Below are 12862 nucleotides of genomic sequence, written 5' to 3' on the forward strand. Positions count from 1 at the left end.
CCTCCTCTCTCCCATTACCATCCTGTCTCCCATAACCATCCCTGCTCCATTCTCAGCTAAAAATATAAAACCCACTGTTTACGGCTGGATTTATTGTTGAGCTGTGGGTGGGGAAAGTGCTGATTTTTAAAAATGCCAGTTCAATGTTATACAAATTGTTTTTTATTTTTTTACGGTGTAGTGTGTTGTTATGGTTATTATTATTTTTTGCTTCTTCCTGCACTAGTATGTTAAAGGAAAGAGAGTATCTGTAGCCATGGGTGAGGTTGTGATGTCTCAGTGTCAAGTTTTTACATATAATGTTTAAGACATATATTTATTTAAGAGTCTTATGCATGTCCAAAATGCACAAGCATGTATATGTATATGTGTATATATTCTTTCATAGTATCTATTTCATCTTAGTTTCAAAGGATGTTTGGCTCATCTATTGTCTGTGCTTAGAACAAAATATCCTTTTCATGTTCTGTGCGATATATATTTAAATATATTGATATGGAGATGGATTGAGAGAAAGATTGAAGGATAGGGAGAGGAATATGTTTAAACCTGTTATTTTGGGGGAAGATAATTTACTTTAGGTTTATAACTGGCAGACATTTTTTCTTGTTCTATGATCTGATCACCAATATTGTTCCTAAAAAATGTTCTTCAGATTTGAGTATATATATAAGTAGTGAGCACTTTCACCTTCCTACCACCTGCTTCACTTCTTTCCAAAACGGTTTGTAGCATGCAGGTTGAGGGAAGTGAACCAAGTTTATCTCTTTCTGGATAGGATAACTATATCAATTTTAATTTCTTAAAAGATATATTTCTGTCTTCATGATGATGGCTTTTTACAGGTCCCCAGTGTTAATCCTTATGGTGGATAGCTTGCAATTTATGGTTTTTTGTCTATGAATTATCTGTTCCATAAATACTTCCCTTCCCCTTCTAGCTTGGTTTATAGAAGAGTCTCCAATAATTGACTTAATGTTTCTCTTCTGCAATTTTGAGATTTTCTCAGCTCTTTTTTAAAATCAGAAAAATGGTTAAGCAAATACTTGGACTGTGTTGTACTAGTAACTGCTAAAGTTTCAAAGATTATAAAAGGTATTACAAGATACTTTCTCTTCCAGACGCTGAACCCAAAATGGAATGAAGAATTTTATTTTAGAGTAAGTTTTTCTTTTTTTGGTTATTGATAACTAGTTATTGATAGCTAGATTGAGATATTATCCTAATAGATTCATATTGAGTGAAAGCTGTTAAATATTTATTGTGAAATTCCTTGCAATATGAGAAATGGTTGGATAGCCTCCTAATGTGCCCCAAATTTTCAAAGACTGTGATGAGTGGTAACAAAATCTGACTTGTTTTATTTGGAAATGTTTTAGGGAAATAAAGAGAAAGCTATCCAAATATCATATTTTAGCCTTCCTATTAAAAATTTTCTTTAAAAATAAAGAAAAATATCATTAAAATATTAGCTTACTTACCTCTAGAGATATATGTTATGAATTATTTTAGAGATGGAATAAAACAATAGAGGCAACATGATTAAAAAGAAGCCTAAATTTTACCAATTATGTTCCAGTCATGAAGGAAAATTTTGTAATTCAAATATTTAGTGTGAGTGTATATGTGTAGTATAAAACTACTTCTGGAATTTAAATATTACCAAATTAGGTAAAATTTCCTTAACTTTTTATATTTAACTAGTAACTCGATGCACAAAATTCGTGCAATGGTAAGCCTTCCTTCCCCCGGGCTGCCGGCTTTGCAGCCCTGGCCCCGCCCCCTGCCTGCACACCTACCTTTGCCTGACACTGCCTGCATCCACTGCCACATACCCCCAGTTCCTCGGAGGCCCTCCCCACATAGATCTCCCCACTGGCTGGTGGCCTGGGCCTCCCTCTGTTGGGTGATGGCGGGGCCCCCTGACCATTTGCATAGCACCTGGCTTGGTGCCAGTGGGTGTCGTAGCATGATCATCCAGAAGGTCATCCGCATAGTTGTTCTGCTGTTTGGTTGATTTGCATATTATGATTTTATTATTATAGATTATTATAGATACCTAGAAGAGCTATATGTAGAAATGGCTGGATTCTGTGAATTAACAGAGAATATTATTTGAAGTGGTTGCTGGTTTTTTTATACTAAAATTTTGAAATATAAAACCTCTCAGTTATGTAATAGAAAGAAAAGGCGCATTTTTTTTTCTCTTCAAAATAAATTTATTTTCATTGTCTATAGCTGTGTTATTAAAAACTATTTTACCCTTAGAATTGTTCCAAATGAGACATTTTGATTAGTGTAGATTCCCAAACAATATAATCAGTAGGCGCATTGTAATTGGTCCTAATTTTTTCTTTCAATCACAATAGTATTTTATGGGCCCCAAACTTAGGTCACTAGATACATATTTTCTATTATATTCAGAGCTGAAATATGGCATTGATTTTTTAAAATATATTTTTAATTGCTTTCAGAGAGGAAGGGAGAGGGAGAGAGATAGAAACATCAATGATAAGAGAAACTCATTTACTGGCTGCCTTGTACACACCCCGGGGCCCACAACCCAGGCATGTTCCTTGACTAAGAATTGAATCATGACCTCCTGGTTCATAGGTCAGTGCTCAGCCACTGAGCCACACCAGCTGGGCATGGCATTTGATACCTAATACTTGATGAGATCCTATGTGTAGTCTCGACCAGACAGATGTATTTAAAATTACTTCATGTATGCCGTTTGGCTCAGTGGTAGAGCGTCGGTCTGCGGACTGAAAGGTCCCAGGCTCGATTCCGGTCAGGGGCATGTACGTTGGTTGCGGGCACATCGCCAGTAAGGGGTGTGCAAGAGGCAGCTGGTCAGTGTTTCTCTCTCATCAACGTTTCTAGCTCTCTATCTCTCTCCCTTCCTCTCTGTAAAAACTCAATAAAAAAAATATATTTAAAAAAAAAATTACTTCATGAAGAACTGAAAAGCTAATGGGGGTGCATTGATGTTACTGGCCTTTCCAAAGCTTTCCACTTGTAAAACCCCAAATTATTTAGACCCCTTTCAGTTTAACACCCTGGCCACATTTATGTAAATGTTAGTACTTCCAATTTTTTTCCCAACTAATCTTGGCTATATATGTAAACTCTATTTTTCTTGGATATTTACACAAAGGCCTTTGTTTTATTCATCTCACAAATCTTATTGCCTGCCTCCTGTGTGTTGGCTCCTGCCATGGCCTGCGGGCGTCCTGACAGCAGCTCAGGCCTTCATAGAGCTTAAACACTAAACCCTCCGTCCGTCTGCTTGCTCCCTCACTAGGCCTCTGAGGGCAGGCCAGGGGGCCACAAGGACAAGTCGTGCTAACTTGTCAGATGTTATTCCATTCTCCATCACGAAGCAGCCGAGACTTCTGATAGTAGACATGTTCCCGTCTCGGGCTCTATAAAATGCAGACCCTGGAAAAGCTACTTGAGGACTCACCTCCTCTGCAGGTTCCTTGTCACTTACATAGGAGAGAAAGGCCTCACTCGAGGGTGCTGTTTCCAGGATTTACATGTGGTAATATAAATGAGAACACCTGCCACCATGTCTCACATGTGGCTGGTGGAGTCTGCGTGATGATTCCTGCCATTTGGAGGAGATTTTGGCAGAGAGACAGAAAGAAGCAAAAAGACATGGAAAGCCTAGTAGCTTTGACATTGACCCTGCATATTTTGGAAGGGCAGCACATCTTTTTTCTCTTGGTCTCTCAAACAGTTCAAAGCCTGGGCTCTGGAGACAAGCAGGTCAGACCTGGTGGGGTTTCTGATTGCCTTGCATAGTAGCTGTGGGCCTTTAGGCAACTTAATACACCCTCAACAAATGTGGTCTCAGAACCTCATTTGTAAGATTGTGTTGACAGTTACACATCATGGGTTTTCTGTCAGTATTAAAGGAGATCATGTGTTTTTTTATATTTAATGAGAAGGTCGTGCCTGGAAAATAAGCACTAGTGAGTGGCTGTTTTTACTGTTTTGTCATTTTAATTATTGCTATTATATTATTACTAGAGGCTCGGTGCACAAAATTCGTGCGTGGGGGGATCCTCTCAGCCCAGCCTGCACCCTCTCCAATCTGGGATCCCTCAGGGGATGTCCGACTGCCGGTTTAGGCCTGATCCCAGGATGGGGCCTAAACTGGCAGTCGGGCATCCTTCTCACAATCCGGAATTGCTGGCTCCTAATTGCTCATCTGCCTGCCTGCCTGATCACCCCTAACTGCCCCTCCCTCCCCCACCCACCAGCCTGATCACCCCTAACCACCTCTGCCTTCCAGCCTGATCGTCCCCAACTGCCTCTCCCCACCAGCCTAGTCACCCCTAACTGCTCCTCCCCTCCTCCCCACTGGCCTGGTTACCCCCAATTCTGCCCTCCCCCCCCCGCCCCCCGCCTGGTCGCCCCTCACTGTCGTCCCCCCCTCGCCAGCCTAGTTGCCCCCAACTGCTCCCCCTGCCGGCCTGGTCACCCCATGCAGCCTGCTGTTCAGTCATTTGGCCGTCCCTCACTAACATATCCCCTCCTCCCCCCTTGCTGGCCTTATTGCCCCATGCAGCCTTCTGTTTACTGTGAGGGCATCCTGACCAATATGCATATTACCCTTTTATTAGTATAGATTGTTGCTTTTGTTATGATTAGGCCTAAGAGCTACCCTCAGGCATAGACCTTGTGAAGATGTAGCCTTGGTTTGGAGCAGCAAGTTTCAACCAGTGAGCTGCAAGAATTTTTAAAACCTGCAATACCTGATTATTTAGTCAGAAGCACTGACCTCTTTTCCCTTAGATCGTCAAATAAAATAATGACAGCAGCCAACACAACAATAGCCATCTGGAGTGAATGAATCAAAATTATAGTACCTTATTTTTTTTTTGTCACATCAGCAAAAAGTATATTTTTTGGTATGCCAAAGAATTTTAGTAGTTTATATGTGTCATGAGATGAGACAGGTTGAAAATTGCTGGTCCAGAAGCATAAGCATGCCATTTGTAGAGGAGTTTGCAAAACTCTTTAAAACTATTCAGAATTATCCTTTGTAATGTTAGGAAAGCAGCTAAAAGCATTTTCTTTTGATATACCTCAGTAGTAGGCACAGAACAATATAGAAATAAATAAGAGGACACTTGACTTAATAGATATAGGATTTGCAGAAGAAGTCACTTGTTCAGATAACACATTTGATTTGGGTACATTATAAAGCATTCCATTCTTTATCTCTTATTTCATCCTCTCAATTGTTTCTGCCCATTCTGAATTACCATTTATGTCTCTGTAGGTTAACCCATCTAATCACAGACTCCTGTTTGAAGTATTTGATGAGAACAGATTGGTAAGTGGGTCTCAGTTTTTATTTTTGCTTCATTTAAAAAAAATTATTTATAAAGCAACTGCTTTTAAAACGGTGTTTATGTTGTACTTCTGACAGTATATATGCCCCTAACCCATGGCTTTATTTTTGTTCCATTACAAACGCATGATTCTAACAAATATTTTTGTATGGCTAGGAGAAATTTTATTTGTATATGTAAATGTTTTTATCATACTAATATTAGTGAAAGTCACACTGATGATATATCAAACCATATGCTTACTTACACTCTGTTGGGAATACAGAATGATGGGCAAATCTGTAAAGGGACCATTGCTCATATAAACAAAGCTATCAGGGATTTTAAATATAAGCCAGTCTGCAGTACTTATCTAACCAGGAATCTATTGTGACCCTCCTTGGGGAAATCTAAATCTAATTAACAGTAGAGAGCAAAAAGTGAATCTATATTTAGCAGGTAAAATTAAGCTGTATTTTAAAAGTGATACTTTTTCAAGGAAAATCAGTAGAAAGTACCGTTAAAGAACTAAAGATATGCCTGAGGCATTAGACTGATACAAACTAGCATTTTATATAGAGATTGATAGATAGGTAAGATAAAGATATCGTATATATCTATAAATGTGTGTGTGATAAAACTAGGATTCCATTTTAGAAATGAATTTCAGAAGCAAATCTGGCTTAAAGCATTTTGCCAGTTACCTAATTAGAATGTAAACATCAAGTACCCATGAGTCAAGTGTTCCAACTATGAAAATGAACTTTCAGTTATGTGCCAGTGCTTTAAAAAATATTTTTGTGTTGATTTCAGAGATGGTTTGAAAGATGGATTGAATATCTGTTGTTTTAATGCTGATGTTTTTCTCTTTGGCCATTAATCCACTAGAGGGAGAAGGAGAGAGATATAGAAACATCAATGATGAGAGAGAATCATTGATCAGCTGCTTCCTGCATACCCCTTACTGGGAATTGAGCCCACAACCCGGGCATGTTCCCCGATGGGGAATCGAACCACAACCTCCTAGTTCCTGAGTCGATGCTTAACCCTTGAGCCACACCTACCTGGCTATGTGTCAGCTTAAGGTACTCTCAGAAGAGGTATTATAATTCAGTGTAGTCAGTTATCACTCAAATCTACTTTCCCTGAAACTTACGTTTTGTTTGTTTTGGGGGCTAGGGTTGTTAAAATGAATGTTCTTATGAAGCATTCCTGATGCAGAATTCAACTAAATAAAATTTTAAATAGCTCGAGATGAGAATATTTGGTCTGGAGAAGCCTTATAACACAACTGGCTTAACTCCCTGACCTTGGCATTGAGAGGTGAGGTCTAGATCCCGGACATGATTTAGACATGCAGCCGGGCAGTGCCCTGGTGGAAACTGCTGTTCCCTCATCTCAGGCCAGTGGTGGCAAATAGCCAGGCTCTTCACCCCGATTATAGAATTTGGTTGTGTGTCTAATCTCCTATGTTTGCTATTATTTTCCAAATTAGAGAATCAACATATTCTGACCTACCATCCTGATGTCTTTTCCATTAAAAATGTATTTGGGTTATTGGTGGCTTTGCATGGAACTCAGCCTTTTTTTACCTTGAGTGGTAATTAGTTGTACTGTACAACTAAATCAGTTTTGCGGTGTGTCTGAAGTTATTTTCTTTTTTAATTGAATGGGAGGCCTTAGCACCCCCTCTCTCATCCAGCAAAGACTGAGTGAGGCAGTGCTCTGTAAAATGACAGTAGTCCCTGGAGTCACAGATGCAATCACAGACTGATCCTTAGTCTCTCATTTATTGAGTATAATAACACTTCTTTAAGGTGAAGGAAGGGTCAAATCTGAGGAAAAATTGTCTGTTAGATGTGTTTAATTCATGACTTAATTTTCTTCTATTAAGAGAAATTTAAGAAATTTGTTTCTCATTCCCATTATCTAACACAATGACTTGTTGAGATGACCTTGCCATGGGGCCCAAATATATTCCAAACTCAAAGGCTTTGAATGCAGAGCTCTAAAAAATCCTGTGTGAATACAAACTTTATCTGATAAACTCTTTGATTATATTAATACCTAGTTTTGCCCAGGCCATCTGCAGTGTCATTACTGTGCGGTGAATGTCTGTTTTTTTGTTTTGTTTTTTATGCTGGTGTTTTTCTCTTTGGCCATTAATCCAGCTAAGAGAATACATGACTGTGGTGGTACTTGGCAGTTTTTTTTTATGTTTGTTTTAGATTTTTATTGATTTCAGAGAGGAAGGGAGAGATAGAAATATCAATGATTAGAGAGAATTCATCAACCGGCTGCCTTCTGCACATCCCCAACTGGGAAATCGAGCCCACAACTATGTGCCCTTGACCGGAATCAAACCTGGGACCCTTCAGTCCACAGGCTGACGCTCTATCCACTGAGCCAAACCAGCTAGGTTGGAACTTGGCAGTTTTAGCATTAAACAAACTAGCTTCCATTTCCCTCATAGAGATCATTTCTAGCGTTTAAAACACATGCCTTTAGAAAACAGGTTTGCATGTATGTAAACACAGGTTTAATCCCCCATGCCCTCAACTACAGAGCCATGTTTTGCGAATTTTAAAATAAACTTTTTTTCACTCTTTGCAGCTTGGTATTTCCCCCTCCTTTTTTTTTTTTTTTTTTTTTTTTACTCCTTCCTAAATAAACCTCTTTGTTAAATAACCAATGTTTCTGGATCACAGAAAATAATTCATTTAAAACACCAAGAATATATCCAAGTGTGCAAATCTGATGACAGCTTTTTTTAATGTGGACCTTTAGTTTTCTTTTTTAGCTCCTTTTTGGCCCTTTATAGAAATAGCAAGATTCCATGCTAGTATCCCAACCATGTTAATATTGTTGACTTCTCACTGGAAAAGTTGGCTCTGGACAGCTTTTATTCTGTATGATATTTAAGTTAACTTAGTACAAAAAGCACATGTTCACCCTTCTTCAATTTTCCTTCCTTTTGTTGCGGGGGAGGGGGGTAATTGTTTTTTTTCCCCTTATCTGGCATATGGGAGAAATGTTTTCTCCAGCTGGGTCTTTTCTCTGGTACTTCCCTCTCTGACAGCATATCGTATCATGTGAGAGTTACACACACACACACACACACACACACACACACACTCACCCTCCCTTCTAACTGAAAAGGGTTATAGTAACAGGCGGCAGACCACTAACTGGCAGTGTGAATATTTGTGCCCCTTGCCCTTAGCTATTTTATGACTTGTAGATCATGGTCTAATTATTTAGCATTAAAGGGACACCAATTCTGCGGAGTGTGTAACTGTATTTATAGTACCTTTTATTAGTTTGCATTCCATCCGGGTAGTGTGGTGATATCATAAATAACAGGAGCATAACCTCGAGGCTTGTGAAAGGGTTTTCCTAGAGCCAAGGCAGTTTTGCTTGTCGTCATTCGGTCCTGCGAGGAGGTGGGGAAATACCGTGTGTGCTGGTGCTGTCAGTGCCAGGTCTCGCGTTGGTTAGAGCGCCCAGTGCCTGCTGCGTTCGTTCGGAAAGAACTGTCCTGTGAGTGAGATGCGGGCAGATTTATAGCCGCGTGGCTCGGAGTGTGTCTGCTGCCCCAGTCAGCTGTGAGAGCTCCCTGCTGGGGCCACTCCTGTCTGATGGAAAAAAGCAGCAGCTGGGAAGGTGGTGTTTCAGGCTCTTGCTGTTGAGAGAGAGAGAGAGAAAGAGAGAGAGAGAGAGAGAGAGAGAGAGAGAGAGAGAGAGAGAGAGAGAGAGAGAGAGAGAGAGAAAGAGCGCGCGAGCGCGAGCGAGGGGGAAAACTCCACTAAGTCCACAAGCTGGCATTGGAGGGGGAGACGGCGGTCATGTGGTTCTAGCCACCCTACCCTCTGTCACAGTGTGGATGAGAGCTTTTTGCTCTTACCCAATCATGCCTGGAATGCTGCTTGCCACTTGGGTTATTTCTGCTATCTGTCGCTCTCGGTGCCGCAGTGCTAAAGGTTTGGCAGATGGGACACTTTTCCTTGGAGTTTGTGCCTTCGGTTTTTGACTTCTGGCAGTGCCGGGCGTGTTGTCGCCGCTGGTCCTCTCCCTCCCTGCCCCCCTGGGCACCATGGCCCATCGGCTTCGGTTTCATTTTGGCTCCAGTCGCAGCAACACAGCCCCTGAATCGGAGATCCTCGACCAGGAGAGAGAAGACGACTTTTTCATGGCATTCCACACCCTGCCGCGGAGGAGCGGCGCTCACCCCTGCGCCCACCGCGCGGAGGACGGAGGCCTGCAGGAGGCGGTGGGCGCGCTCAAGCGCAGCACATCCATGTTCATCCCGCAGCTCCTGAGCCCCACGGAGGCGCGGCCCACGCGCAGCTCCTCCATGCAGATCTCGCTGCAGCGCAAAGCGGCCGACGGGGCGCCGGACACCTGCGGGCCACCCGAGGGTCTGGACTGCGACGCCGGGTCTGTGTCTCTGGGCCACTGTGCGGAGCCCCCCAAGTCCCAGACCCCGGAGAACTCTCCACCCAGAGCCACCCGGGGTTTAGGCCCCCAAGTTAACGGCCTGTGTGGCCACCTAGCACGGAGTCCTGTCCCTGCGGATGGCCACGAGGAGGCCGAGCCTCGGGGACCCAAGGGCCGCGGGCTCCGGATCCAGCACCGGGCCTCCAGCGCCGACGTGCGCCAGGTGAGGCTGACGCCGCCCTTCGGGGCCGATGGCCTGTGCGGCCCTTCGACTCCAGAGCCGAGGCGCTGGTCCCTGCAGCACGTACCAGATGCTTCTGGAGGTTCTGGGAAGCGGTGCTTTGTCTTCCAGCTGCAGCAGCCACCACCAGGCACACAGGGGATGGGTGGTGACTTCAACTTTGGGTTCACGGGCACGAAGGGGGACCGGTTGGTGAGGTACCCCCGCATCCGGCTTGAGAGGAGCACCTCGTACCCCACACAGCCCCGAGCAGAGCACAGCAGCCCCGTGGAAGAGCGGGGTCACCTGGAGGCGCCGCCCCGGGGCCGCAGGATGGCTCCCGAAATCCACAGGACGAATTCCATGGAAAGGACGCCACAGGGTCAGGGCTGCACGTTTAAGATCAGGCAGGATCAAAATGCGGGGCAGCAGCATTTCAGAATTCTTGTGACTCGCGGACCTGAGGAATCTCATGAGGATCCCAAGGAGAGTACCGCCACCAGCCCTGGCTCCACCTTGGCTGGAGCGCCGGTAAGTTAGCTTGTGTTCCCATGTGAGGGACGGAAAGGGCTAATTCAAGCCCAGACAGCTTATTCAGCGGCGTAATTAAAATAAATTTCATCCGATTCCCTCCAGGAGCTTCCCAGCTTGGGGCAGCGTAACTGAAGTTGAGCCGAGTTGTGGGAGCTGACTTGTGCTCTGGTGTTTGGTAGAGGTCCATGAAACTCGTTAGCATTTCAGAAAATATCTTTTCTTTAGGTCCTCAAACTCCAACAACTCAGTTTTGAAAATCCAAACACCCCCTCCTTATTTCCCCTTATGCATAAAAGCATTTAAACATTTATTGTTTTAATCTGCCAGGCCCCAACATGTTGATGTTGGAAGTTCATTTAAAATCTGCCTGCAAATATAGGCTGACAACACTTCTCTTAACAGTAATTCTAATACAGGCAGGAGAATATCGTCAGAAACTAAAGAGTATGTAAAATGTGAGCAATTCTTCCTGGTGGCATTTTTGCTGTGGAGGGTTGGCACTTGTCATTAGCATTTACCCTCTTTATTTGGGTCCCATGAATACTGAACAAGAGTAGGACAGTAGGAGATGCATTTTTGAACCAGATGGGCTGTTGGGTCTCAACTAGGTGAAACTGACTGGGGGCTGGTTAATGGTCAGATTGCATGGCCTGCAACCTCACACTGTCCGCTCTAGTGTTTAAGCTGGGATGCTGTACATAGAATAGTAAGTGGTCTGTCTCCAGCTGTGGAAACAGATGCTCAAAATCAACAGATTTTGGCCTTTATTGCTCCTATATCCTTGCTTGCTCCTTTTCAGTAAATGGAGTACAGAAAAACAGCTGCTAACCCCACTAGGCAAATGATGACTCTGCAGCTTTCATAGTTTATAATAGGATGAAAAGTTTCATCGGTGAGCTTTCTTTTACTAGTAATCATTAGTTTAGCTATTACATGTTGTTGTTTTTTAAGAGAACAAATTCCTTATATTTTGAATTGGAATTTTCCCCGTGAATTTCATGTGATTACTGGTTTGAAGATATGATTATGAAATATCTGGAGGACTTTCTGTGTGAGTTTCCACTGTGAATTGTGACTTTTCAAAGTGGATGGCTGAGTATTACTCTAGAATAGAATCATCTTTTATTGTTTTATGTTGAGAAATGTTTTTGGCCATTCAAGTGAACTCTATCACTGCACTATCATAGATATTCACCACTTTGAAAAGGTTTTCAAATGCTAAATACAACTACTATATTTTTCTTGGTTTTATGTAACTGTTTCTTTTTATCTCTCCCATATAGCCCTTTTATTATCTCTAACCCCTTTATTAGGAAATGTTAAAGTGCTTTTTCTTGGTCTGGACCAATGCTGTTTTTATTCAGTGGTTCAGGTGTCAATAGAATTTCGATATTAGAATAGCCTTTAACCTTCATCCATCATGGCAGGGGGAGGCTTTGTTGGGCAGCACAGTTCCAAACACAGGAAAATTGACAAGCAAAATGCATTTTCTAAAGTTTCGATTATTGTTCAATTATATGACACAAGTGTTAAAATTCTTTTTGCAGTTAGATATCAAGGAGAAATGGATTTGTATAATTAAAGTCTCATTTGCCTTGACATTTCTAATGTAATTACAACATAAATAGAATATGGTAAAAAATATATAGACCTTACATATAAAGGTTGTCACAACTTGCTTGCGAGGACTATTATAGTGGAAAACGAATTTCTTCGCATTTGGAAATTTAAGTTCGAGAATCAAGAGCTCTCTTTGGAGAATACATTCTGCCCAGCACACTGTAGGTTTCATTTTCAAGGTGTATTTTTTTTTACACATACATACCTTTGTAAATGGTTGCTGCAAAGCTGGTTTTCTTTTAAGCCAAAACTTTTTCCTTTTAAGAAGAAGCAAAAACAAACCTCCCCCCGTTATGAAGCTGCCCGCTCCATTCAACACTTTGTGCGTGTTTCATACGGGCAGGGGTGTGAAGTGGAGGCAGCAGCTGCCACGGCCTTATTTATCTTGAGGGAAAACATTCACTGGGGCGTCTACGGTCTGGCTGCCAGCAAGCTTTTTTGATGTTTCAAATATCTGCTGCTTTGGCCAGAAGGGCATTCCATGATTAGTTTACATGAAAAATTAACTAAAGTCTATTGCAGTCTGGTTTTTGAATGATGTCAGAAATCTTGTTTGGGAAAACCACTCAGGACTTCTTTGACGAAAGTACTCGTATTCATAATCTATGCCTTAGACCTTTTTCCAAGGTTAACTTTTTGAGTGCTTTTCTGAGTTTGTGCCTCCCAAACATTCTGTCATGAAAAAATCTAAAGTGCAACGTGACTC

The 12862-nt window shown here is 42.2% G+C and overlaps 1 protein-coding gene across 15 annotated transcripts in view; it reads left to right on the top strand.

Moving 5' to 3' along the window:
- Positions 1-12862, top strand: part of NEDD4L (NEDD4 like E3 ubiquitin protein ligase) — a 285795-nt gene that overhangs the window by 156555 nt on the left and 116378 nt on the right. For 11 of the 15 annotated variants that reach the window (XM_084888495.1, XM_084888492.1, XM_084888493.1 and 8 more), the window contains 2 exons: positions 1122-1160; positions 5294-5347. Coding sequence is in view for 7 of the 15 variants with exons in the window: in XM_084888492.1 (XP_084744618.1) it covers positions 1122-1160; positions 5294-5347 (93 nt within the window). In the remaining 8 variants the exon portion in view is untranslated. Of the gene's footprint in view, positions 1-1121; positions 1161-5293; positions 5348-8846; positions 10534-12862 lie in introns of those variants that run through there. The other 4 variants (XM_084888490.1, XM_084888482.1, XM_084888489.1 and 1 more) reach the window with 4 other exon arrangements.

The sequence above is a fragment of the Pipistrellus hanaki genome (assembly GCF_964339955.1).
Source record: "Pipistrellus hanaki genome assembly, chromosome: 6".
Classification (NCBI taxonomy): Eukaryota; Metazoa; Chordata; class Mammalia; order Chiroptera; family Vespertilionidae; genus Pipistrellus; species Pipistrellus hanaki.